We start from the raw sequence: 23,241 nt of genomic DNA, 5'->3' as shown, positions 1-23,241 counted from the left end.
TCTGCCGTGGTTTGTGCGGATGCGGTTTAAGAGTTGCCCGTAAGCTTTGCACGAAGATCGAAGCCGGGGATCTTCCGTGCCGGGTCTTTCATTGGGCGGGGGGGGGGGGGTTTGTTTGTGACTTCTGGTGAACTACATTCGGCTTTCCACGGGTTGATGTCACATTGTCGATGGTTAAGCGCGCGGGTCCATAAAGGCTTGCGTGACTTCAAGCGGCGGTGAGGGACGTTGTTGAGATCCTGGGGGCTGGGGAGACCTTAGTCTTCCACGATTCGCTGGAATTCCTGGAGCGTTGTGGCATCGCAGCGAATGGATGGGGGGGGGGGGGGCGATGTGTGACAGCACGGGCGAAAGAAGATTGGTGAAATAGTCTAAACTGTAGCGGTTATCATAAAATGACTTTTAGTTATATTTTGTATAATCCATAAACAATATCGCTTCATACATACGCTTAAAGTGACTGCGATTTGGGCAAATAAAGAATAGCTTTGGGAAGTTAGCTGATTGGAGGAAGTACAACGCTGTTGTAAATTGATCGAATGTCAACAAATTTATGTTTTTTTTTTCCCCCCTTCAATTTTACTGACCCTTGCTCAGATATAGTTCTACGAGCACCAGCAGCCCTTCCGAACTACAACCAAGTGATCATTCTGCATGCGTGGGCCTAGGCAATGAGCGTCAGCAGGCTGTTCACCTACGAGTGGCATCACAGCTGAAACCAATCCCGTCCTCACCCATAGCTCCAGTTTTTAAGAAGACGAGGTGACTTGACTAGCAATACACAGTTGTGCCACTCTATAACTTCACAGAAGGCTGCCAGTACAAGGGCATGGCTTGTTTTCCCCCCCATGGCAGGCGGGGAAAAGAAATGCCATTTTGTTTCGGAGGCATGTTTATTTTCTCTCCTCCCTCCCCAAATGTGGGTCTCGACAGCTTATGGAGTGTCTGCAACTGTGAGCCTTGGAATGCTCCCTCTTCTGTGGTTACAGAATACCGTTGGCAGATAGCCGAGAGCGGGTTGCCGAGTCGCTGCTCCTACCAGGGGAAAAGGACAGGTTGCGGGAGAACGCGAGACAAGGGAAACTAAACTAATAAATGGCCTCGGTTTCAAGTAATCAACTGGATGGTGATGTCCATGGCATTAATTTGGAAAGGTCAATAATTCATGGTCATTCTCCTTTCCATTTTTAGTCATTTTTACCCAAATTCCCAAACATGGGATGTTGGTGAAGAGGTTGAGCAGCTTTTTAATGGAGTTGCCCGAGCAGTATCTCGATACAAAGTGACATTGCGGGGGGAGGTAAGGGGTGAATTTACCATCGATGGAGGCTCGGAGTTTACACACTTACGCCCCAGTTCGTAGAAAAGCGACGAGGCTGATTTATGAAGAGGAAAATGATTCAGGAGCTATAAGAAAAGCTATTGGGGCTGCTGTAGTCTAGGAACATTGATAGCGGAACATTGATAGTAATTGATCAAGAGGCCTGGCCTAATGATCCGGAGACAGGAGTTAAAATCCCACCACGGCAGCTGTGGAATTTAAATTCAGTTAATTAAATAAAAATCTGGAATACAAATCTAATATCAGTAATGTTTGTCGTAAAAACCCATCTGGTTCACTAATGTCCTTTAGGGAAGGAAATCTGCCGTCCTTACCTGGTCTGGAGTCTGGACCCACTGCAAAGTGATAGGCCATTTCAGAGGGCAGTTAATCACAGAATCACAGAAACCCCACAGTACAGATAGAGGCCATTTCGGCCCATCGAGCCTGCACCGACACATATCCCACCCGATCCCTGTAACCCCTACACATATCCCACCCGATCCCCGTAACCCCACGTATTTAATCCCCCTAACACTAAGGGTCAATTTATTATAGCCAATCAACCTAACCTGCACATCTTTGGACTTTGGAAGGAAACCGGAGCACCCGGGAGGAAACCCACGCAAACACGGGGAGAATGTGCAAACTCTGCACAGACAGTCACCCGAGGCCAGATTCGAACCCGGGTCCCCAATCCACTGTGTCCGCTCAGTTGTGCCAAACCGCTACAGAAAACAAGAATAATAATAAAACCGGCCACACGGACTGCAGCGGTTCAAGGCGGCGGCTCACCACCACCTTCTCAAGGGCAACTAGGGATGGGCAATAAATGCTGGCCTTGCCAGCAACGCCCACATCCCAGGAACGAATTTAAAAAAGTGGTTAGATGATGTGATGGAATGGCTTGATGCAATAAACCTACAGTAGAAAGACTGGCTGTACAAAGCAGGTGGCACAAACCTCTGAGCCTGCATCCAGGACGAGTTCCCCTGCTTTGGGGCCTAGATGGAGTGGATAGGAAGGACCGATTTCCCATGGCAGACAGGTCAATAACCAAGGAGCATAGATTTAAAGTAATTGGTAGAAGGATTGGAGGGGAGTTGAGGAGAACTTTATTCACCCAGAGGGTGGGGGGGGGGGGGGGGGGTGGTCTGGAACTCACTGCCTGAAAGGGTGGTAGAGGCAGAAACTCTCATCACATTTAAAAATCTCTTGGATGTGCACTTGAAGTGCCCTAACCTACAGGGCTATGGACCAAGAGCTGGAAAGTGAGATTAGGCTGGATGACTTTTTTTTGGCAGACAGACACGATGGGCCGAATGGCCTCCTTCTGTGCCGTAAATTTCAATGATTCTACCCAGATCAGGGCTTCAGGTGATCAATGATCACCTGGTGTTTTTGTTCAACTCCCTTCTTGACCTCAATGACAACTGCGCCCCCTGTAGGCGAAGGTGATTTCAGGAAATCTCTCAACCGGCAAAATTCAGGTAAGCTTTTCTATATATTAGTGGCCGTGTAACCGGGGTTCCTGGATCTGTGGCCGTGTAACCAGGGTTCCTGCACCTGTGGCCGTGCAACAGGGACTCCTGGATATGTGGCCGTGTAACCGGGACTCCTGCACAAGTGCCCTGTAACCGGGGCTCCTGCACCTGTGGCCGTGTACGGGGCTCTCGTACCTTGGTAAGTATACCTCTCTGTAATCCGGACTTTTTGATCAACCGGCACCGCGCCGGTGCCGGATAAAAAGAGAGTTTCCTGTATTTTCACAGCAGTTGTCAGATACAATGTTGCTACAGACGCTCTTAATCTGCAGTCGCCAAATGCGAGTGGCTACAAGATAACAGCAGCGTGAAGAGATATTTTAAACTGGGCTGGTGAGCATCTGACCTGACCGTAGCCTACAACTAAGAACTGTTCATTACCATACGGGGGCCAGGCTAGTCCGAGATCTTTACTGGGACAAAATCTTTAAGAAATTTTACTTAAAGCTGTAAATACAGTCCTCCTGCGGTTAAAAAATAAGTTTAGTAACATGACAATGTTTTGATTTATTTTAAGTGATTCAGCAGTACAGTAAAATATTTCAGGATTATAAAAGTAAAAACAGAACCATTACTAGTTGCATATCACAAATGTTTGAACATTGTAAAACACAGCATCTTAAAAAGTCGTAAAATATTGAAATATGTCGCCCCATTTGACACCCCCGCCTTCCCTCCATCCCCTTGTATTATTGAGCATTGTGGAATTCTTGCTCAGCTCATTAATCTGAAGAATTGGATTATTAAGGGAGTATAACCCTATATTTTCTTTCCTGACCCCACGGGATGTGCCTGGTTTTCCCTCTGAAGATTGTGAACTCATTCTGTGGGCTACGCTACTCTTCCATGTAGAAGGCTGTCTCAGATGAACTTTACAACAAGTAGAGCAGGACACAGACAGAGGAATTTATTTTAGAGGAAGGGAATGGAAGACATGGTTGAAGAGTTTTTTTTTTAAATAGTTTTTTTTAAAGCAGGAAGCATGACAAAAGTAGACATGCGCTATAACAGCAACTTGCGATTATGTAGCGCCTTAAGGAAGTGAAACGTTCCAAGGCACTTCACAGGAGCGTTTTCAAACAAAATTTGACACCGAGCCACATAAGGAGATATTGGGGCACATTATTAAAAGCTTGGTCAAAGAGGTAGGTTCTAATGAGCATCTTAAAAGGAGAGAGGCGGAGGGCTTTAGGGAGGGAATTCCAGAGCTTAGGGCCTCAGCAGCTGAAGACACGGCCGCCAGTGGTGGAGCGATTAAAACTGGGGATGTGCAAGAGGCCGGAATTGGATGACCACCGTGATCTCAGAGGGTTGTAGGGCTGGAGGAGGTTAGAGAGACAGGGAGGGGAGAGGCCATGGAGGGATTTGAAAACAAAGATGACTCCCAAGCCAGGAGGAGTGATTGACCAAGACTTTTGCAGTCAAAAACAGGAAGCCTTTACAGGAATAGGTACTGTTGTTACATAGAATGAGAGAGACATGTTGTGGGTGACTTGAATTTACCTTGGAATGGATTGGAAAACCTATAAAGGGTACAGTAGGACTGAACATGATCCTGGACACAATGTGGCATTTTTACATTTAACGATTGGTCAATTAACCCATATTAAGTAACAACCAGGAGATGGTAGAGCAGACAGTGACCACAATAATGGTGGAGTTCAATATTAGGCTTATGATAGAAGAATCATAGAATCTTACAGCACAGGAGACCATTTGGACCATTGTGCCTGATCTTTGAAAGAGATCTTCAATTAGTTGAAAATTCCTATTGAATCTGCTTCCATCACCCTTTCAGGCAGTGCATTCCAGATCATAACTCACGGTGTCAAAAAAATTCTCATCTCTCCATCGATTCTTCCGCCATGAGTGGAATAGGAAACAAGCTTGAGGTGGATTGAAAAAGGACTAAACCAGGCAAAGGATGGCTGTGTGTGAAGCTGCATTGACATGATAAGGGGTCACTAGCAGGTTGCTGCAGGGATCAACCCGAAGGCCTTTTCTGTTTGCAGTGTATATAAATGATTGGAGTGAATATGGACAGTTAATCAGTTGGAAGCAGGGTGGAGCAAAGACAGTCTCCAACCTCATGACCGAAACTACAACAGAGCTATGTTCTCTAATTTTTTTTTGGCTGCGCGGCCCCCTTCAAATTACCACGCATGCGCGCTTTCTGCCATTAGAAAGTCATCGAGCTGGCTGCGCAGGTCCTGCAAATCGCTGCGCAGCCACGCAGCTGAACAGGAACGTTGCAGCAGAGTCTCCAGCGTGCAGCAGGATAATTTCTCCAGCAAAATGCGGAGGCCAGTTACACGATGCAAATTATGTGCGTAAAATCAATCCCAGTCACTCACAGCAATGGAGTCTCCAGGCGTGATTGACGGGGGAATTACCCAATCATCTCCATTCTGGCTAGGACTTGTGGAGTCAGTATTTGCAGCCATAAAGGATTTGGAGCAGGGAACAGAAAGGAAGGTGACTAAGTTTGCAGAGGATATTAAATTTGAGGATGGTTAAGCGATGGGGAGGATTGGAGTCGTTTGGGAAGGTGAGCTGAAGAATGACACTGGGCATTTAATGTGGACATATGATACTAGGGAAGCCAAATAAACAGTGGGAATATAAATTCATTGAAAGTTATTATTGAATCTGCTTCCATCACCTTTTCAAGCAGTGCATTCCAGCTCATAACTTGCGTGTAATTAAAAAAAAAAATCCACCTCTTCTCTGGTTCTTTTGCCAATTATCTTAAATCGGTGTCCTGTGCGGATTTCCGACACTCCTGGCAGTGGAAACAGTTTCTCCTTATTCGTTCTACCAAAACCATTCATCATTTTGAACACCTCTCTTAAATCTTCCCTTAACCTTCTCTGCTCTAAAGGAGAACCACCACAGCTTCTCTAGTCTCTCCACATAACTGAAGCCTCTCACCCCTAGTACCATTCTAGTAAATCTCTTCTGCACCCTCACCAAGGGTATAAAAGTTGCTCAAAAATAAGTTGGAACAAAAAACAGACCGTCAAAGCGAATAGAAAAATGAGTTCACCTACCTTCAGTATTGTCTAGATTCTTGCAATCAAACGAGTACATCAACATCCAGAAGAACACTGGAATGATGGGATTTTGGGGCACAATGGAGGTGTGCAAGTCCCACTAACCCCTGCTGTATACATGGTTTATTCCAGTTCCATACTTTTTAAAGGAGGCAACATCAGAGACACGATGCTAACAAGTAATAAATCGTTCCAACTCTCAGAAAAGGCAGGGAGCTTTTTAATGTGGAAATTCATCCACAAAGACTGAGGAAGAGCTCCCCCCAATGGCCTCAATGATAAAGACACCCTTGGCCTAGTCTGCACAAGGACAAAGAGAGCCTCACTGAAAAGAACATGGAAGGGTGCAATGACTCATTAACTAACTGGGGAAAGCAACACGGATGTTTGGGGGAGACCATGTGGTTGCACATCTTCAGTAGACAAAAAAAAAAATCCACAATCTTCGCTGGCAGCAATTTCCTGTGAGAAATTAAACTCATAAAATTTTAGGCAAAAATTCCACAAAGACACAGAGTTGCATTCATTTAGCACGTTTCACATCCTCAGGATGTCCCAAAGCAATTCACAGGCACTGATTAAAAAAAGCCTTAAGTATAGTCACTGTTTTTGTAAACAGACATGGCCTAGGGCAGTCCTGTTTGAACATTGAACAGTACCAATTGGTTCCATCAGCAGAACTTGAATCTTACCCATTATGCACCAAGACCTAGCACCGATCTGGTGCCAGGGCTATTCAAACTATTGCAGGTCAAGTTAGAGCACACACCCTCCCATCACTTTCCACGTCTTGACAAACAGCACAGTATGCAACTTGGCCCAAGTTTTGATGATCATTCCCAAGCATGACCATGGTCGTCCATACCTCGTTCTTTCTGGCCTGCATTGCTCGTCAGTTGTGTGGAGGAATTGGACTTCAAAGTCTCATTGATGAGGGTGTCAGACAGTGAAGCAATTGGAGAAGATATAAAGGATAGGATACAGTATTATTTTAAACTGGCTCATGGATCAGATTTTTCAGATTCTATCTTGGGTGGAGTATTAAGTGATGCCAGCATCACCTTAAAAAGCCCAGAAACTATGTTTAAGCCTTTGGAATAAGCAGTGGTCAGTGTACCACTGGGGACATGCAAGTTTGTGGCGGCCACCAGATAATACTTATATTGGAATGCACAAGGCTCGACTCCAGGTGGTAACAATCCAAACAATTGTCACAAACGGGCTTAGTCCAAAAGCCAACATCACCAATCCCAAAAATTCAACCAAAAGAACTCAAATGGGTCTTAAACTGGAAGAACAGTAGAAGAGGGTTCGAAGTGGGTGCCAAGCTTAGCTCTTAAAGGAGCAGTGTCACATTTGGATAATTAATCAGAGTGAATCTCAAAAATAAAAGTGAATTACACAGTATTTTAAAAGATTACAAAATCTGGTTCCCACCTGACTGAACCTCACTCTAGGTCAGCTTTGGTGGTTTCCTTTCTTTGATGTGGTCAGTTTTCTCCTTTTAGCTGTACATTACGTAGTCCTTTGACTGGGACTCTGAAAACCTAACCCTAAGGTCATACGCTGTGTCGCTGCACAAAAGGAGGTAAGGTTTCAGACTCTACTGTGGTTAAGTGGGGTTAGTCCAAGAAGGTGCTGCTGGACTTGGGGTGATTACACGCACAATGGCATCTCTGTATGTTGTATGCAGCCCAAGAAATGTTTCTAGGCCCGCACTAGTTCATTTAGGGAGCTGCTTCCTCACATGGATTAAGAAAATTAAAATCCAATGTTCATTTTTTGTATGGAAAGGCCATTTGGCCAAACAGTCCCTTTTTGATTGATCACAGGCCCACCTACTTGCCATCTCCCAGTCCTTTGCTCAGCCAGAAACATACCTAATTGCCTCTTGAACCCATTATTCTGACTGCTTCAATGGCCAATTTAGTTGTCACATCCGTTGCTCTTAGTGAGGGGAATAAAAAGTTCCAGTCAACTCTTAGTCCTGAATTTTTAGGTTGTTTCTCAGTATTTGAAGCCTTCACCACAATGAACAATACCCTCCCCCCTCTCTGACATTCCCTTCATAACTGAACTTCAATAAAGGCTGGGATTTAGACTGGGCTCTCAAAACAGGTGCAAGATGGTCTTTTGGACACCTCAGGACCTTAATGCTTAGTTGGTTCGAGTAACACCACTGCACTTGCATCGATCGACACCGCTTTGTAGCTAGACCGAAGTGTCAGCAAAAAACAGTTCAAGTCACCTCAAAATCTTTGCTGTGGCTGCTTTACATGAGCATTGACAAAGGTGCAGAAATGGTACATTAAGTGGAGTGAGGGGGCGGTGAGACTCAAGGAAATGCTAAATAATGGAAGGCAGTAAAACATTCGGATCATTTCAACAACAAAAAAATTCACTGCCAACAACACACATGCATTCACACCAGACTCTGCTACATTCATAGTGTACAATGTGTTTATTTAAAAATACAAATGAGCACAGTTCATTGCAGTATGTTAAATTTACAGAAATAATCTGTAAAAAAAAACCTGGTACACATCAGTCCGTGAATACTAGCCCATCAGTTAAAGCACATACTAAAGAGGATTTTAGGCAGGAGAAAAAAAAAAGAAAAAATGTAAAATTTCCCCATTACAATTCAGACTGAATAAGCATCTTTTTAATATATATTTATATATATGTTGGCCAGTTTCACAAGTACATGATAAAATGTGCTACAACAGTTCAACAATGATTCATAGACATGGAACAGGAAAACCTAACTGGATAGCTGAAGCACAGGAACGTGCTAGGATTGGCGGCCAAACAGGTCATCGACACAGCAGCACACTGTGTAAATGCTAAAAGAACTCCAGTTTAAAATATAAATTAAAAAGCCTGCATTTTTTAAAAACCAAGCAGCTTAATTCACATATGGCTCAATAACCATGGCTGCTTCAGTCAGATAAAATCAAAGCGGCAACTCATCACCCCCACCACCTCCCCCAACATTAGGTCTACAAGTTGAGACACTTTAATATTTCATCTCCTATAATGAGGGCATGTTGTAGCAACCACCTTTCCTACTATAGCAGAGTTCTTTTTTTTTTGGGGGGGGGGGGGGGGGGGTGGGTGGGGGAGAAAGAGAGAAGGAAAGATAATGAATATTGCGGCAGTGTTCAAAGGAGCTAAGAATGGATGAGACACAGCATGATACAGGCTAACCCAGTGTTCCAGATTTCCCACCCAGAGAGTGTTCCATATCTGCAGCTGAGCCATTAGGGAAGGAGTCCTAGAGGTTGGTGCAATAGTGGCACAGGCAGAAATTGCAGGGCAGGGCACACGCTGACTGCAGATGCATTTATTTTGTAAACAGAGAATTTCCCAACAGTTCTGATGCCCTCCAACAGCTACCCTGCCCCATTGGTGGCTTGGCTTCCGTTGATGAGAGTGGATGTTGATTTAATACAGTAGTTTCTGCTACCTAGCAATGCCAGAGAACAGTTTGTACCACATAATGGATTTCAGTTTTTAAAGTCGTCCCTCCCACGAAAAGTTGGCGCGGTTTCAGGTACTATCTGGAGTCCTTAGATTAAGCTGTTCTCAATGGAAAGCTAAGTACGTACACTGGATTTAGCCCTGCCCCAAGTCACCATAGCACACCAACCTGGGCTACGTACAAAGAAGTGTACCTCAGCACAAATGGTTACCTCTGAAGAGCGGATGTCAGTGGGGGCGAGAGGCGGGGAGGAGGTAAAGAAAAGGACATCTAGACCTCCACTCGCAATTTCACTACTTAGGGTTTACAGTAAATCATACTAGGTTAGAGGACGTTAACTACCTCTTGACAAGCAAGCGCTTGGCTTTGAAGCGTCATGGTGTGGACAATGGCAACGTGCATCGTTAGCAAGCCCTACATATTTTATACTTTTTTTTGTTCCGGTTCAAAATTGTATACGATTATCCAGAGTGTTGGTCCTGAGCAATTAACACTTTTCCATCCAGTGTCAGCTTCAAGTATTGTTAGTTCACATATAGCACGAGTTAAGCTTTCTCTACAATACTCCAAAAATTGCGCTTTATCCCACACCCAAAGGATCACAACCCCCTCTCCCCCTTCGGCCCTGCGTGGATTGTCCATTTCCCACACCAGCTCTTCTCATGGCCTTCGAGTGAGGCTACCCATCAGTGCAGAATTAGGAGTCGTTTGGTGCCATGGATGCACACCCACTAAAGGAGCTGGTAGTGCCCGCTCCAAACTTACTTCACACGTGACCTCTAACGGGTAACAGAGAGAAGAAACTTTCATCCAATCAGTCCAGGGCCGAACAAGAAAGGTCCAAACAGTAAAAGGCAGACATCTTAACTCACTATGCTTGTCCCGTTTCCAGCCCTTCTCCCCCAGCCAATTTCTCTTCAACTCAAATCCATTATTATAGCCCATCGTTTAGAATTCTGAATACAAAGCTGCCAAACTTTTTCTTTCAAAAAACCAAATTTAAAAAAAGGGTCAATTATCAAACACTCAGTGTTCTAAATTGGACAGGTAATAAACCCATTTTTAAGGTCTGTTACATTAATGTTGAAAATGTCAAAATTCGATACCATTCAGATTACTCATGGGTGTGGCACCACACTCGCTACCAGAGACGTCAGAAAGCCACATTGATAGAAAGCACACGAGTGACAGTGAACACTCACCGGAGAAGGCTGCATGGAGAGAGCTGTGTGACCAAATGCAAACAATCTACCGAACAGATGGCTTAGTTAGTTAGTTGGGGGTAAATTTCTCTCTCCCTTCTGTTGAACAAACACCACCATATACAGACTTCCTTCTGGCTTTGACCAACCCTCCCCGCCCAATTTAAAATAAAAATTACACCGTCAAAAATTGAGAGAAAATAAATAAGGACCTCACTTCTGTTTCAGGTTACCGGGTCAGCTGTCCAGTTAGGCTACAAGGATGTAGAGTTTTAATGGAAAAAGTCACAAATACTGGAATTGTAGGCAAGTTCATTCTGGTACCCTTTCTCTCGCGCGCGCACTCTCTAACCTGAGTTGAAGCATTAAAAAGTTGCATGTCTCATAAAAACAAAAGGAAAACCATTCACAGTTAAAAAAAAGAAAAAAAATTCAACTTAAACCAGTGGACACATTTAAATCAAGTCCCCTTACTCTTTGGTGACAGGGCCTCTAAACTCGAGTTAACTTGTCTACTCCTGTTTCCCCCAAGTCAAGCTGAAATGTTTTTTTTAAATTTTATAAATACAACAAAATACATATTCACAGCAATAAAGGCCTCTTAAGATGTCCTTTTCTCAAAATGGTTCCAAAGATCTGGATATAATTATTTAGAGACAACCCAAATAGTTACTCGATGGAGTGCAAGGAGCCTTTAAAATGCACGACGAGGAAGAAAGTACTAATTAACAGCACACCTTTTAAATTAATTACAATCGTTAAGTAAATTAAACCTCGAGCTGTAGATACTTCCTCATCGACAAAAGTCCAAGAAAAAAATTAAACATACAGCTTACAGCTACACGAGCCCCAATGGGCTTGAAGTTGCTGTTGGATGTTAGTTACTATCCAATAACTCTGTCTAAAAAGGATTTCATCTCAGTCACAGAAAAGGAAACCACTTTTTTGTTTTAAAAAAAGGGTCAAGAAACACAAGCACACACCAGACAAAAAAGGTCACTGCTTACCAAATATGCTCTGGAAGCTACGCCCTTTACCCCAGCCATTTTGCTCCCTTGCAGAACAGGCTGCTTCGACAGCTAGGTAATCTAGCATGGGAGGTGCAGCAAGTCACTTATGACAGATATCAGTACAGTTTCACAGCTTTTAAACATTGCTCTGAGGGTTGCTTCACCCCCACCCTCCAAAAAGGAATGTTTTAAAAAAAAATTTGATGGTCCATTTATACACTGCACAATTTAAAACAGGAAGGGTTAACATTCCACAATTGCTTTTGACCAATTGAACGCTGAGAAACCAAATGGAACCAAGCCAATGGCAGCCATGCCTTCTCTCTTTCTCTCGCTACTCCCCCTGCCCCGTTGGAAGAAATCGCTTTAAAAAACTCCCAGAGCAACAATTGGAGATTGAAAGACCACGACTGTTCAAACTCATGGCTCACAAGGCACTAGTCATACAGCAAGAACTGGAGCACTCATTCGCTCCCCTCTCCAACACAGCAAATAGGAGACTCAAATCAAAAGGCCTTTGAAGTTCAGACAATCTGTGACCCAAAATTTATTCCAGTGGGGGTTCGTGCAGACCCAGTGAAGAAGGGTTCTTTAATCCCCTCCCGACAACATTTAATTGGGTTTCACCTGCAATTGTAGTCGGAACTATTCCAAACGATTAAAAAAATAAGAATTTTTAAAAACAAATTTCAATAGATTTAAATAGACCACAATCCATCCATTTAAAACAAATGCACGACCATTTATATAGGGGAGGGAATGAATGCAATGTACATTCCCAGGGGCTGAGCAAGTTGGGCGAGGAGAGGGGTCTTAACCACCCCTCAATTCATTTTGAGGTTGCCCATTGCAGCAGTGGAGGACCGACTTAGTTTCTTGCCAGTCTTCGGCCTGCAAGCCTGTGTGGTTCCCTGCTCGGCCTTCAGGCCAGTAGTCAGTAGTCCCCAGCTCGACCCCCTACCCGCAGTGCTCCCCCACAGAGCCCTTGGTCCCCACTTTATCGCTGGCCCCGAGAGCGTGCCAAGTTCTACCCCTTTAAAAAAAAAAGGCAGAGGTGTGGAGCTGCTCGCCGAGGGCACTTCATATAGGGCAAGTCGGCCAAATCTGGAATTCGACCCGCTCCCCCTCCCCCCCCAATTGACCCTAGCTCCACCGCTGCACATTCCTAATAAAACACATTCTTGCACAAACCATCCTTCTGGTAAAATCTAAACCCTTTATCTCCCCCTCATGTTAAAATCTGTGTATACAATCTTTTTGCAGTTAAAAAATCAAACCAAACCGAATGCTCGACCTAGGTTCGCGTTCCAGTTAGGTGGTTGAGGGCACGGGTCAGTGACAAATGTTAAAAGATAAAAGAAAAAAAAAACCTTTTAAGAAAAACACAGGCTAGCGATCATTCAGTCTCCAGTTCAGGCTGAACAGTCACTAATTCTTCCCCAGGGTTCAGCAGTGACCAGTTTTAAAGCAGGTGCTCTCTGATTTTATTTCTAAAACAGGACTGCAGTTCTCAATTTAAAAAAAAAGTTATTGCAAGGTTCTAACAGTATAAATGCACCAATCTAATCAGTGCCAATATATATATATTTGTCTTGCTTTTCTTCCTCTTAAAACAGTAGCTACGGAACCACAGAGTTTTTCCTTTTTCCTCGTTACATAAAAATGTATCTCCTCCAGCTCGGAGTGGCTTAGGCCGGGTCTCACTCAGCTTCAGCCACATCAAAGGTTAAAATTCAAAGTCTTCATCTGCCATATCAATGGCCCAGGCAAACTTCTCACGTTGGGTTTTGTTGTAGATCTTCTCGACCGGGATACCCCATTTCTTACTCCTAAAGAGGGGCGGGGAAAACATAGGTAGAAAAGTCAATACTGAACAAAACATTGGACGAGGCCTCAGATTCCCATCAGTTTCTAATAAGTCAACACATTTTCTGCACCGCCAATTCCGCGCAAAGCAGCCAGCGAGCAGAGTGTTTGAAAACCCGGACATCATTTTCTGGTCATGATGTGGAGATGCCGGTGTTGGACTGGGGTGGACAAATGTGAGAAGTCACACAACACCAGGTTACAGTCCAACAGCTTTATTTGAAATCACAAGCTTTCAGAGCGCTGCTCCTTCGTCAGGTGAAGTGACGCGAAGGAGCAGCGCTCCGAAAGCTTGTGATTTCAAATAAAGCTGTTGGACTATAACCTGGTGTTGTGTGACTTCTTACATTTTCTGGTGGCTGGCAACAGGTTTGGGGGTGAGGTGGTGGGAAGAAAGGGTCAGAAAGGAGGAGGGACAAGTCGTACAGTATTCATGCAAGAACTGTTACGTACGTCCAATTCTCCTGTGCGAACAAACATCAACCACTCCCCGCATCTGCTTCTCAGCAAAAACACCATAAGCTGCGGCATTTCAGTTACAGCAACACTCCTACTCGGGGACATGTGTCAACCCCCTGCGCCTACCAATAAAAAGGTCGGCTCATCCCTTATCTCATAAGGTTGGTGAGTTTAAGCCCCACACCAGAAGCGAGTGGGAATTGAGTGCAGTACTGAGAGTGTTGCACGGTCAAATGTGCCAGATTTTGGATGAGATATTAAAGCGAAGTTCTGCCCATTAGCAGCGTTGGTGCTCTGATCTTAAATAAGATTCATGAAATGAGACCTGGACGCAAGACTGTTACCCAAAGGATTCTGGGCACAAGAGGGTTTGCAAGGAAGCCGGGTCTTGGTATCCCGACAAATATACAATGAAGAACCGGACAAATCCTCACTTCCCTCCTTAGAGGAACCGTCCAGAGTTTTCTCTCCGAGTGTCAGTCATGGGACGTGTGATGACTGACTGGGCTCGGTGAACTGTCTTACACCAACTAGCTTGGATCAAAATTAACTTATTTTAGTAACCCTTTACTCAAGCTGCTGAATGAGTCAACTAACTCTTCCTTGCTCAATCATCAAGGGAGAAGCCAGACCACACGTCATGCACTAAACGCTATTTATTGGTTACAACCCACAACTTTACAAGTACACAAAAACTTAAGTAAACATACGTAAATGTAATCAGAGTTACCTAGCAATTGAGTAGCAAATCAATAATGGACCAAGTTACTTAACAAAATTAGAAGGTTACACAGGGAATTCAGTGCATCACTGTAAATCGGTGCGAACAGGAGTATTAACTATAGCAGTGGCCAGAGCCTGAGGTTCTACATTGGTGAGATTACTTTAAGAATAATTTTTTTTATTTTTTTTAAAAAAAAGATAGCTGACAAATAGCTTCAAAAAGCCCATCTATCAAATAGCTCATCTTGGACCTCATTCTCTCATGAGCAGTGTGATTTGGGTCCCTCGGACACAGGCCGTAGCTACTGGAACGGCGAGTCGATGAATCCCTTAGTGACAGGGTTATTGGTCTCACTTGGATCTTTAGTTCGGACTGAACCCACATTACACACAAGTCACTATATCAGAGCTGGCTTCCCTCTCGCCCTCAGACTACTCGCGATTAAGGGACACACTTATTCTACGTGTAACAGGCTAGTGGAGGCACAATTTTGCTTCTAACCTCGGACACCCTGTCCATGAAAAGGTATCTTGTACTAGTAAGGATACCTCTTACACACCTACTAGGTAAAGGTTCTTAAAGAATATAGAGGACATAAAAGTCGTCTCTGGATGAACACAGAGACCAAGAAAAACTCTGCTTCTGAGTGACCCATGTGTCAAAAAGGATTCTCCCCTTTTGTGTCAATCATCACTAACAAGTCAGTCCTGAGGCATGGAATTAGACAGGTCAGCTCCACTTTTACAACCCTCTCTTACCCTTAAAGGGACCCACACAAATGCATGGGGGTCATGACTCATTAAGTGCCTCTTCCCTGGACCCGAGCCAGGGCTAATAACTTTACAACTCAACTGTTTAAAAACCGGTATTAACGACTTCCCTGCACTCAGTTGAACTGCGTTCTGTATGGGCATCCTCGGGCAGTTTACAGGGCATTTCCTTTCCGAATCTCAAAGGCCATCCTTCGGGCAATTTTACAGGCACTGTTCCAGCAGGTTCATTAAACATCGGTGAGCTACGCAAACTTGCAGCTAAACCTTTTTGTTCACCCGCGTACAAAGCCCAGCATTTTAGGAGCCAAGCCAATTTGTAATCCACTGACCAGGTTTTTAAACCTCGAATTAATGCATGTTGTGTGTGCAAAGATTTTTTTTGTAAATCTGAAAATGTCAGGCCTCCAATAGTTAAGACGACACTGCAAAAAAAAAATCAAACCAGCACGCCAGCATTCGCAGTGGACAGTCTGAGGCTTTGAAAGCTACCCAGCCAATCACTCACTCACCTGGCGTTGCACACCCGCCATCCAACAAAACAATGAATGTGATGGGAGGCCGATTCATGGTAAAGAAACAGTCACATGCAATACAGCCAGAGCCAAGGCAAATAAACAGATTCAAGAGCACACAGATCTCATGGTATTGGTGGATGAAGGCAGCCAGTCAGCCTATTTCAGTCCACCCACCTGGAAAAACCCTCCAAGCCCGCACCAAACCCCCTTCTCTCTGGTTCTTAAATGAATCCAGGGTTTCACCTCCACTCTTCTACCTGGGAGTCCAATCCAAGTCATTATCACTCCTAAAAAATTCCTGACATGCCTTTGTTATCTCCAGACTCGACGATTCCAATGCTCTCTCGACCAGCCTCTCATCTTCCATAAACTTGAGCTCACCCAAAACTCTGCTGCCCGTATCCTAACTCGCATCACCGTTCACCCATCACCTCGGTGCCCGCTGACCTATGCCTCGAATTTAAAATTCTCATCCTGGTTTACAAATCCCACCATGGGCTTGCCTCTCCCGATCTCTACCCACTCCAGCCCTCCAAGATTTCTGTACTCCTTCAATTATGGTCTCTTGTGCATCCCCGATTTTCTGCGCTCCACCATTGGCGGCTGCGTCTTCAGCTGCCTAGGCACCAAGCTCTGGAATTCCCTCCCTAAACCTCTCCGCCACTCTCTTCTCTTTGAAGACGCTCCTTAAAACCTACCACTTTGACCAAGCTTTTGGTCATCTGTCCTAATATTTCCTTATGTGACTCGCTGTCAAATTTTGTTTTATAACGCTCCTGTGAAGTGCTGCGGGACGTTTTATTTTGTTAAAGGCGCTATAGAAATGCAAGCTGTTATCATTCTACTCACTATGGATTTCCTGAGTTGCTCCCCCAGAATCAACTGCCTCTCCTCGATCAATTGCCGAGCAGTTTCAAAAAGCTGGCATACCATTGGCTCACGGTCTGTCAATAGTCTGACTAAAAGCAGAACCAGGCAACTCCACAGAAACATACGACTAATCACAAATGTCACACCATCGCAGGATGGCAAGAGACAAGGAAAGGCAAACCAAAACCCTTCACAATCAAAGTACAAACATTAACCCATTCTGCAACATTCCTTTTACTCACACTGTAGAACAGAGATACCAGACTGAAACATGCTGGCGTCTTTGGAATGATGCGAGGAGATCATAAGGAATCCCAACTGCATTCCATGAAAAGGAACAAATTCATTCCTTAAAGAAAAAGGGGCTGCTCCACTGAAAACGCTAAGTTCTACCTGCTGCTACTCTTGTTGCAAAGACCTTTTCCAAATAGTCTCTCTCTGCCCATAGCCACAGGCAGGGTGTCTTATCAGCCCGCGCTCACGGCGAGAGGGAGCCCCCGCGCTCACGGCGAGAGGGAGCCCCCGCGCTCACGGCGAGAGGGAGCCCCCGCGCTCACGGCGAGAGGGAACCCCAGTGCTCACGGCGAGAGGGAGCCCCCGCGCTCACGGCGAGAGGGAGCCCCCGCGCTCACGGCGAGAGGGAGCCCCCGCGCTCACGGCGAGAGGGAGCCCCCGCGCTCACGGCGAGCGGGAACCCCTCTGCTCATGGCGAGCGGGAACCCCAGTGCTCACGGTGAGAGGGAACCCCAGTGCTCACGGCGAGAGGGAACCCCAGTGCTCACGGTGAGCGGGAACCCCTCTGCTCACGGCGAGAGGGAACCCCAGTGCGTGTGTGAAAATTCACGTCTTATCTCCTGGGGGTGGGGGGAACCATACATTCCGCCCAAATGCAGCAACTTCACTTTCATTATCTCCAATATCTCCCTTCCGTTCACCACAAATTTCAGTGCTTGGCATTAACTCACACGATCACAGCAGTGGAAAGCAGTACAATAACATAACACAGTCGGTGATTTAACAGCTTTGAGCTACAAGCAGCTCTGAAAGGATAACACAAAACAGGGAATCGTAGGAAATTCAGGGTCCCAGAAGAATCCAAATTTGAGACGGTGGCCGGTTTACACAGCACACATAGCTAATAAGATCCTTGGCTGTGAAGAGTAAAACTTTTGCAAATAGAAAGGATCCAGAAAACCATTTTCCTCATCGGTGAGTGGATTTGTACTGCGAGTACTGTACAATTGTAGGAAAATGCTTCCACTTTGAGCCTTCTCCTGGAAAAATCAAATCAAAGGAACTGAAATTGCAGGAAAAGGCTATTTGGGGCATTTCAAGTTTCAGATCTCAAATCAGGAGCTTCACACTTCCATTGGCAACGAGGGGTTTCCTTCAGCCCTGTTCCATTGGGGAGTGGCTACGGATTAACACATATACCCAAAAGACGGAGGAGCTAAATCCTTCCTTGAATAGGTAGATGACCAGATTCATAAATTCTACCTTTTGTATATTCTTGTTATTGAACAGCCATTTTATACTTTCTTCCAGAACCTTAAACTGGTTCCCCCCCACCCCCAATTGTTTAATGCTATACTTATCCTCTCTGGTGAAGAAGGCCCAGCAGCGCCTATATTTCCTAAGGAGGCTGAAGGGATGTAACCGGTCACCCCTGATCCTCTCTAACTTTTACCGCTGCACAATAGAGAGCATCCTGACAAACTGTATCACAGTATGGTATGGCAGCTGTAGCTACTATGACCGGAAAGCCCTGCAGCGGGTAGTCAAAACTGCCCAACGCATTACCGGCACCCGGCTACCGACCATAGAGCACATATACCAGAAACGCTGTCTACGGAGGTCACGGTCCATCATCAAAGACCCTACCCACCCCAGCCACGGTCTGTTCGCCCTCCTGCCATCTGGGAGACGCTACAGATGCATTCGCACCCGTACGACCAGATTTAGGAACAGCTTCTTTCCCAGGGCTGTCATCCTACTGAACTCCACAAATAAACTTTAAAGCCTGCACATCTGCCAATGCACTTTATTATGGTTATGTTTATGTTAATGTATTACAAGCCAAATGCATGTTGAATGTTTAAATGTCTTAATCTAAATGTACACTCTCGGGAGCCACAAGCCTACATTTCGTTGTACTGCACTTGTGCACTAACAATGACAATAAAAGTTGATTTGATTAAACTGAATAGGATCCTGGGTTGCCATGGAAACTCTTCACCTGGGAGTCCATTATAAAGGATGTAATAGCAGAGCACTTGGAAAACAGTGACCAGATCGGACAAAGTCAACATGGATTTACAAAAGGTAAATCGTGCTTGACTAATCTACTGGAATTTTTTGAGGATGTAACTGGTAAAATAGATAAGGGAGAACAAGTGGATGTGGTGTATTTAGACTTTCAAAAGGCTTTCGATAAGGTCCTGCTAAGAGATTAGCGTGTAAAGTTAAGGCACATGGGATTGGGGGCAAGGAATTGACTTGGATGGAGAACTGGTTGGCAGACAGAAAGCAAAGAGTTGGAATAAACGGCTCTTTTTCCGAGTGGCAGGCAGTGACTAGTGGGGTACCGCAGGGATCGGTCCTTGGACCCCAGCTATTCACAATATATATTAATGAACTGGACGAGGGAACTAGATGTAATATCTCCAAGTTTGCAGACGACACAAAGCTGAGTGGGCGTGTGTGCTGTGAGGAGGATGCCGAGAAACTCCAGTATGATTTGGACAGGTTGGGTGATTGGGCAGAAGCATGGCAGATGCAATATAACGTGGATAAATGGGAGGTTATCCACTTTGGTGTCAAAAACAAGGCGGCAGATTATCTGAATGGCAATAGATTGAGAGAAGGGGAAGTGCAATGAGACCTGGGCGTCCTTGTGCGCCAGTCGCTGAAGGTAAGCATGCAGGTGCAGCAGGCGGTTAAGAAGGCAAATGGTATGTTGGCCTTCGTAGCGAGAGGATTTGAGTACAGGAACAAGGATGTCTTGCTGCAGTTGTACAGGGCCTTGGTGAGACCACACCTTGAGTATTGTGTGCAGTTTTGGTCGCCTTATCCGAGGAAGGATATTCTTGCCATGGAAGGAGTGCAGCGAAGATTCACCAGGCGGATACCTGGGATGGCAGGAATGACGTATGAGGAGAGAGTGGGTCGATTGGGCTTGTACTCGCTGGAGTTTAGAAGAATGAGGGGGGATCTCATTGAAACTTATAAAATTCTAACAGGACTGGACAGACTAGATGCAGGAAGGATGTTCCCGATGGTCGGGGAGTCCAGAACCAGGGGTCACAGTATAAGGATAAGGGGTAAGCCATTTGGGACAGCGATGAGGAGGAATTTCTTCACCCAGAGAGTGGTGAACCTGTGGAATTCTCTACCACAGAAGGCAGTAGAGGCCAATTCATTAAATATATTCAAGAAGGAGTTGGATATATTTCTTAAGGCTAAAGGGATCAAGGGATATGGGGAGAAGGCAGGGACAGGGTACTGAATTTGGATGATCAGCCATGATCGCATTGAATGGCGGAGCAGGCTCGATGGGCCGAATGGCCGACTCCTATCTTCTAAGCCAGAGTGAATCAAATACACTCACCAAGCAATGCTGATCCTAGGGTCCAGGTAGTTGAGTTTGGAAGTCCCAAGGGCTATTTGTTTATTCTCTTCCCGGTCAGTGGCCTGAACTTCCAATTTCATCAACTGTTCTTCAAGCCTCTGGAGAGCTTTCTTCTTGCTTTCCATAGATCTGTGCGGAAAAGACATAAAGTGAGTCATTATGAGGAGCTCTCTCTCTACCGAGGGTTCATTTGGCCACACTGAATGAACAAAGGACCAGCAAGTTACCCCTCATATCTTAAGAATAGTGCAGAGCAGTGGGAACATCCATACTGCAGAAGCAGCAAAGCCAAGGGCCTAGGAGAAGATAACAGGGAGCAGATACTGGTTGGTGAGTGAAGCATAGGCTGCTAATGAAAGCTGGGCTGTTCAAAAGTGAGGAGCACAGGGCCCGTAACAAGCCCACAAAAACCACAGTGAAACAGTCTGTCATTGCCTCACATGTCTTGGCTCGCCTGATTGAACTCAAATAGTTTGAAATAGTTGGAAACAATCTAAACCCATCTGTAACTTGGTTTTAATAAAAAGGGTGCTCTGATGCAAATTTAATTGCACAAAATTAGTTCTTAAATTCAACGGTGGAGATTAGTTGGTTGCTTTGCAATAAGGCGCTTTGGGATGTCCTGAGGTCGCGAAAGGCACTATATAAATGCAAGTTCTTCTGTTATTTAACTGATTGTGTGTGGTCTGTTGGGCTCCATGGATTGTAACTATATGACCCAGGAGACAGAAGAAGTTTGGTCACCCTGAATTAAGATGTACTCCCATTTGGTCTTCCTAATAGGTGAGGAAAGAGTGTGTGCAGATAATCTTTACTGTACTGATGCACATTACAGGCTCCAATTCATTTACCCGTGTTATTAGGCTGAATCACCAGACTAACCTGCAGCCAATGCTCACGTTAAGCCGCGCTATCACCTGCGAGATCCCACGCAGGCCGCTCACCGGTTTTCACTGTCGATACCGCGCATGCAGTAAAGTTAATGCAGTAAATAGAACAGAAGCTTGGGGATGGTTGCGCATTAGCTTTGTGGGTTTAAAAAAAAGTATAGACTGCTTACTTTCTATATTTTTCATCCTTTCTAACTTTATAGTCAGCTTTGGCGCCTTTCAGCTCTCTCCTGGCTAGTCCGATTTGTTCTTTCTTTGCATCGATCTAAAAGAAAAAAAAAAGGAAAAAAAATTAATTTGAACACAACAGAAAATCCAGATCTTCAAAACAAATTGAAGATTTAATCCAAAATTATCTCGGAGTTGGTGTGCCTGAGGGAGGGGTGTGGGAGGGGAGAAGAGGGAAACAATAAACCCATTATACTGTCGATAGGCCCACCTAAACATATAACAAGACCATCGCGCTCTCCTGGTCTCTGACCGTAAATCTCAGGCTATAAACTAGCAATCAGGTTTCTTAAAGTAAAATTAAACAGAACAAAAGTAGATTTCACTTGATTATTTCATGACAATAACAATGAATACTTTTAACTGCTCTCTGCAGTGTTTTAAGCAAAATAGGCATTAGTTAAACACTTTTACACGGGAAACAGCAAGAAAGGGAACCAGTGAACTGGGAAATGTGCTATACTTGCACCTCAAATCAGGCAGCTTCTGCTTAAGGGCCATCAAAAATAGACTTCAAGTACTACTAGGCAGGTGTCCACAGAGCCTGTTTCCAACCCCAAACTGAGCTGTGTGTCCAACAACCAAAGTCCCATTGAGACAGCTGGTGGCAGTGCAATAGCTTAGTAGACTAGTAAATGAAATAAGATTATAAATATGGAAAGAACGTTGGTGATAAATGTTTAAATATAATATTTTAGGATTTGAAACCAGACAGATTTCCGGTCACAAGCAGTAACTGGCCTTGTTCACCCACTTGCTACCTTCATCAATATGGCCGAAATTCAAATCTCAAACTTTGTGGAGAACCTCAGGCACAGACCCGTCTCTTCACATTCTGCATCACGGCGTCTTGTACAACATTAATTCGATCCAAAGAAAACTGGTAATGCATCACAACTTGCATTTAGAACGTTGTAAAATATCCCACGGTGCTTCAAATGAGCGTTATCAAACAAAAGTCGATACTGAGCCACATTAGGACAGGTGACCAAAAGCTCGGTTAAAGAGGTGGATTTTAAGGAGCATCTTAAAAGGAAGAGAGAGGTAGAGAGGCGGAGAGGTTTAGGGAGGGAATTCCAGAGCATAGGGCCTAGGCAGCGGAAAGCATGGTCGCCAATGGTGGAGCGATTAAAATCGGAGAAGCGCAAGAGGCCAGAATTGGAGGAGTGCAGAGATCTCGGAGGGTTGTAGCGCTGGAGGAGGTTATAGAGATAGGAAGGGGCGAGGCCAAGGAGGGATTTGAAAACAAGGATGAGAATTTTAAAATTGAGGCGTTGTAGGTTAGCGAGCACAGGGGTGATGGGTAAATGGGACTTGGTGCAAGTTAGGGTACAGGCAGAAGAGTTTTGGATGAGTGCAAGTTTACAGAGGGTGCAAAGTGATAGTCTGGCTAGATGAGCATTGGAATAGTCAAGTCTAGAGGTAACGAAAGGAATGGATGAGGGTATCAACAGCAGATCAGCCGCATCATCTGGCCTACATTTCCGTTGCAATTTCCCTTCTTTTTCTTGAAATCACAGGCTCTTGCGTACATCACTCAGGTAGCCATTCATCATATGCAAGTGAGTGTTGACGGTTATTCGACCACAAAGGGCATCACAATTGACAAAATCCAATTCTCACCGGACATCCACACATGGGGATTATTGGATACTGGTAGGAGCAGGAACCCTG

At 44.9% G+C, this 23,241-nt stretch overlaps 1 protein-coding gene across 1 annotated transcript in view; it reads right to left on the bottom strand.

The window, feature by feature from the left end:
- Positions 1-8,364: 8,364 nt before the first annotated feature.
- Positions 8,365-23,241, bottom strand: part of LOC147108828 (DNA topoisomerase 1-like) — a 74,661-nt gene continuing 59,784 nt past the window's right edge. The window contains exons 19-21 of the mRNA XM_086005716.1: positions 21,510-21,604; positions 20,429-20,578; positions 8,365-13,443 (exon numbers count right to left, since the gene is read on the bottom strand). Of these exons, the coding sequence (XP_085861842.1) occupies positions 13,341-13,443; positions 20,429-20,578; positions 21,510-21,604 (348 nt within the window). The 3' untranslated portion in view covers positions 8,365-13,340. The remainder of the gene's footprint in view (positions 13,444-20,428; positions 20,579-21,509; positions 21,605-23,241) is intronic.

Source organism: Somniosus microcephalus, chromosome 13, assembly GCF_052327205.1.
Source record: "Somniosus microcephalus isolate GS21.2 chromosome 13, FLI_Smic_1.0, whole genome shotgun sequence".
NCBI lineage: Eukaryota > Metazoa > Chordata > Chondrichthyes > Squaliformes > Somniosidae > Somniosus > Somniosus microcephalus.
This window is presented reverse-complemented; position numbering and strand designations above follow the sequence as displayed.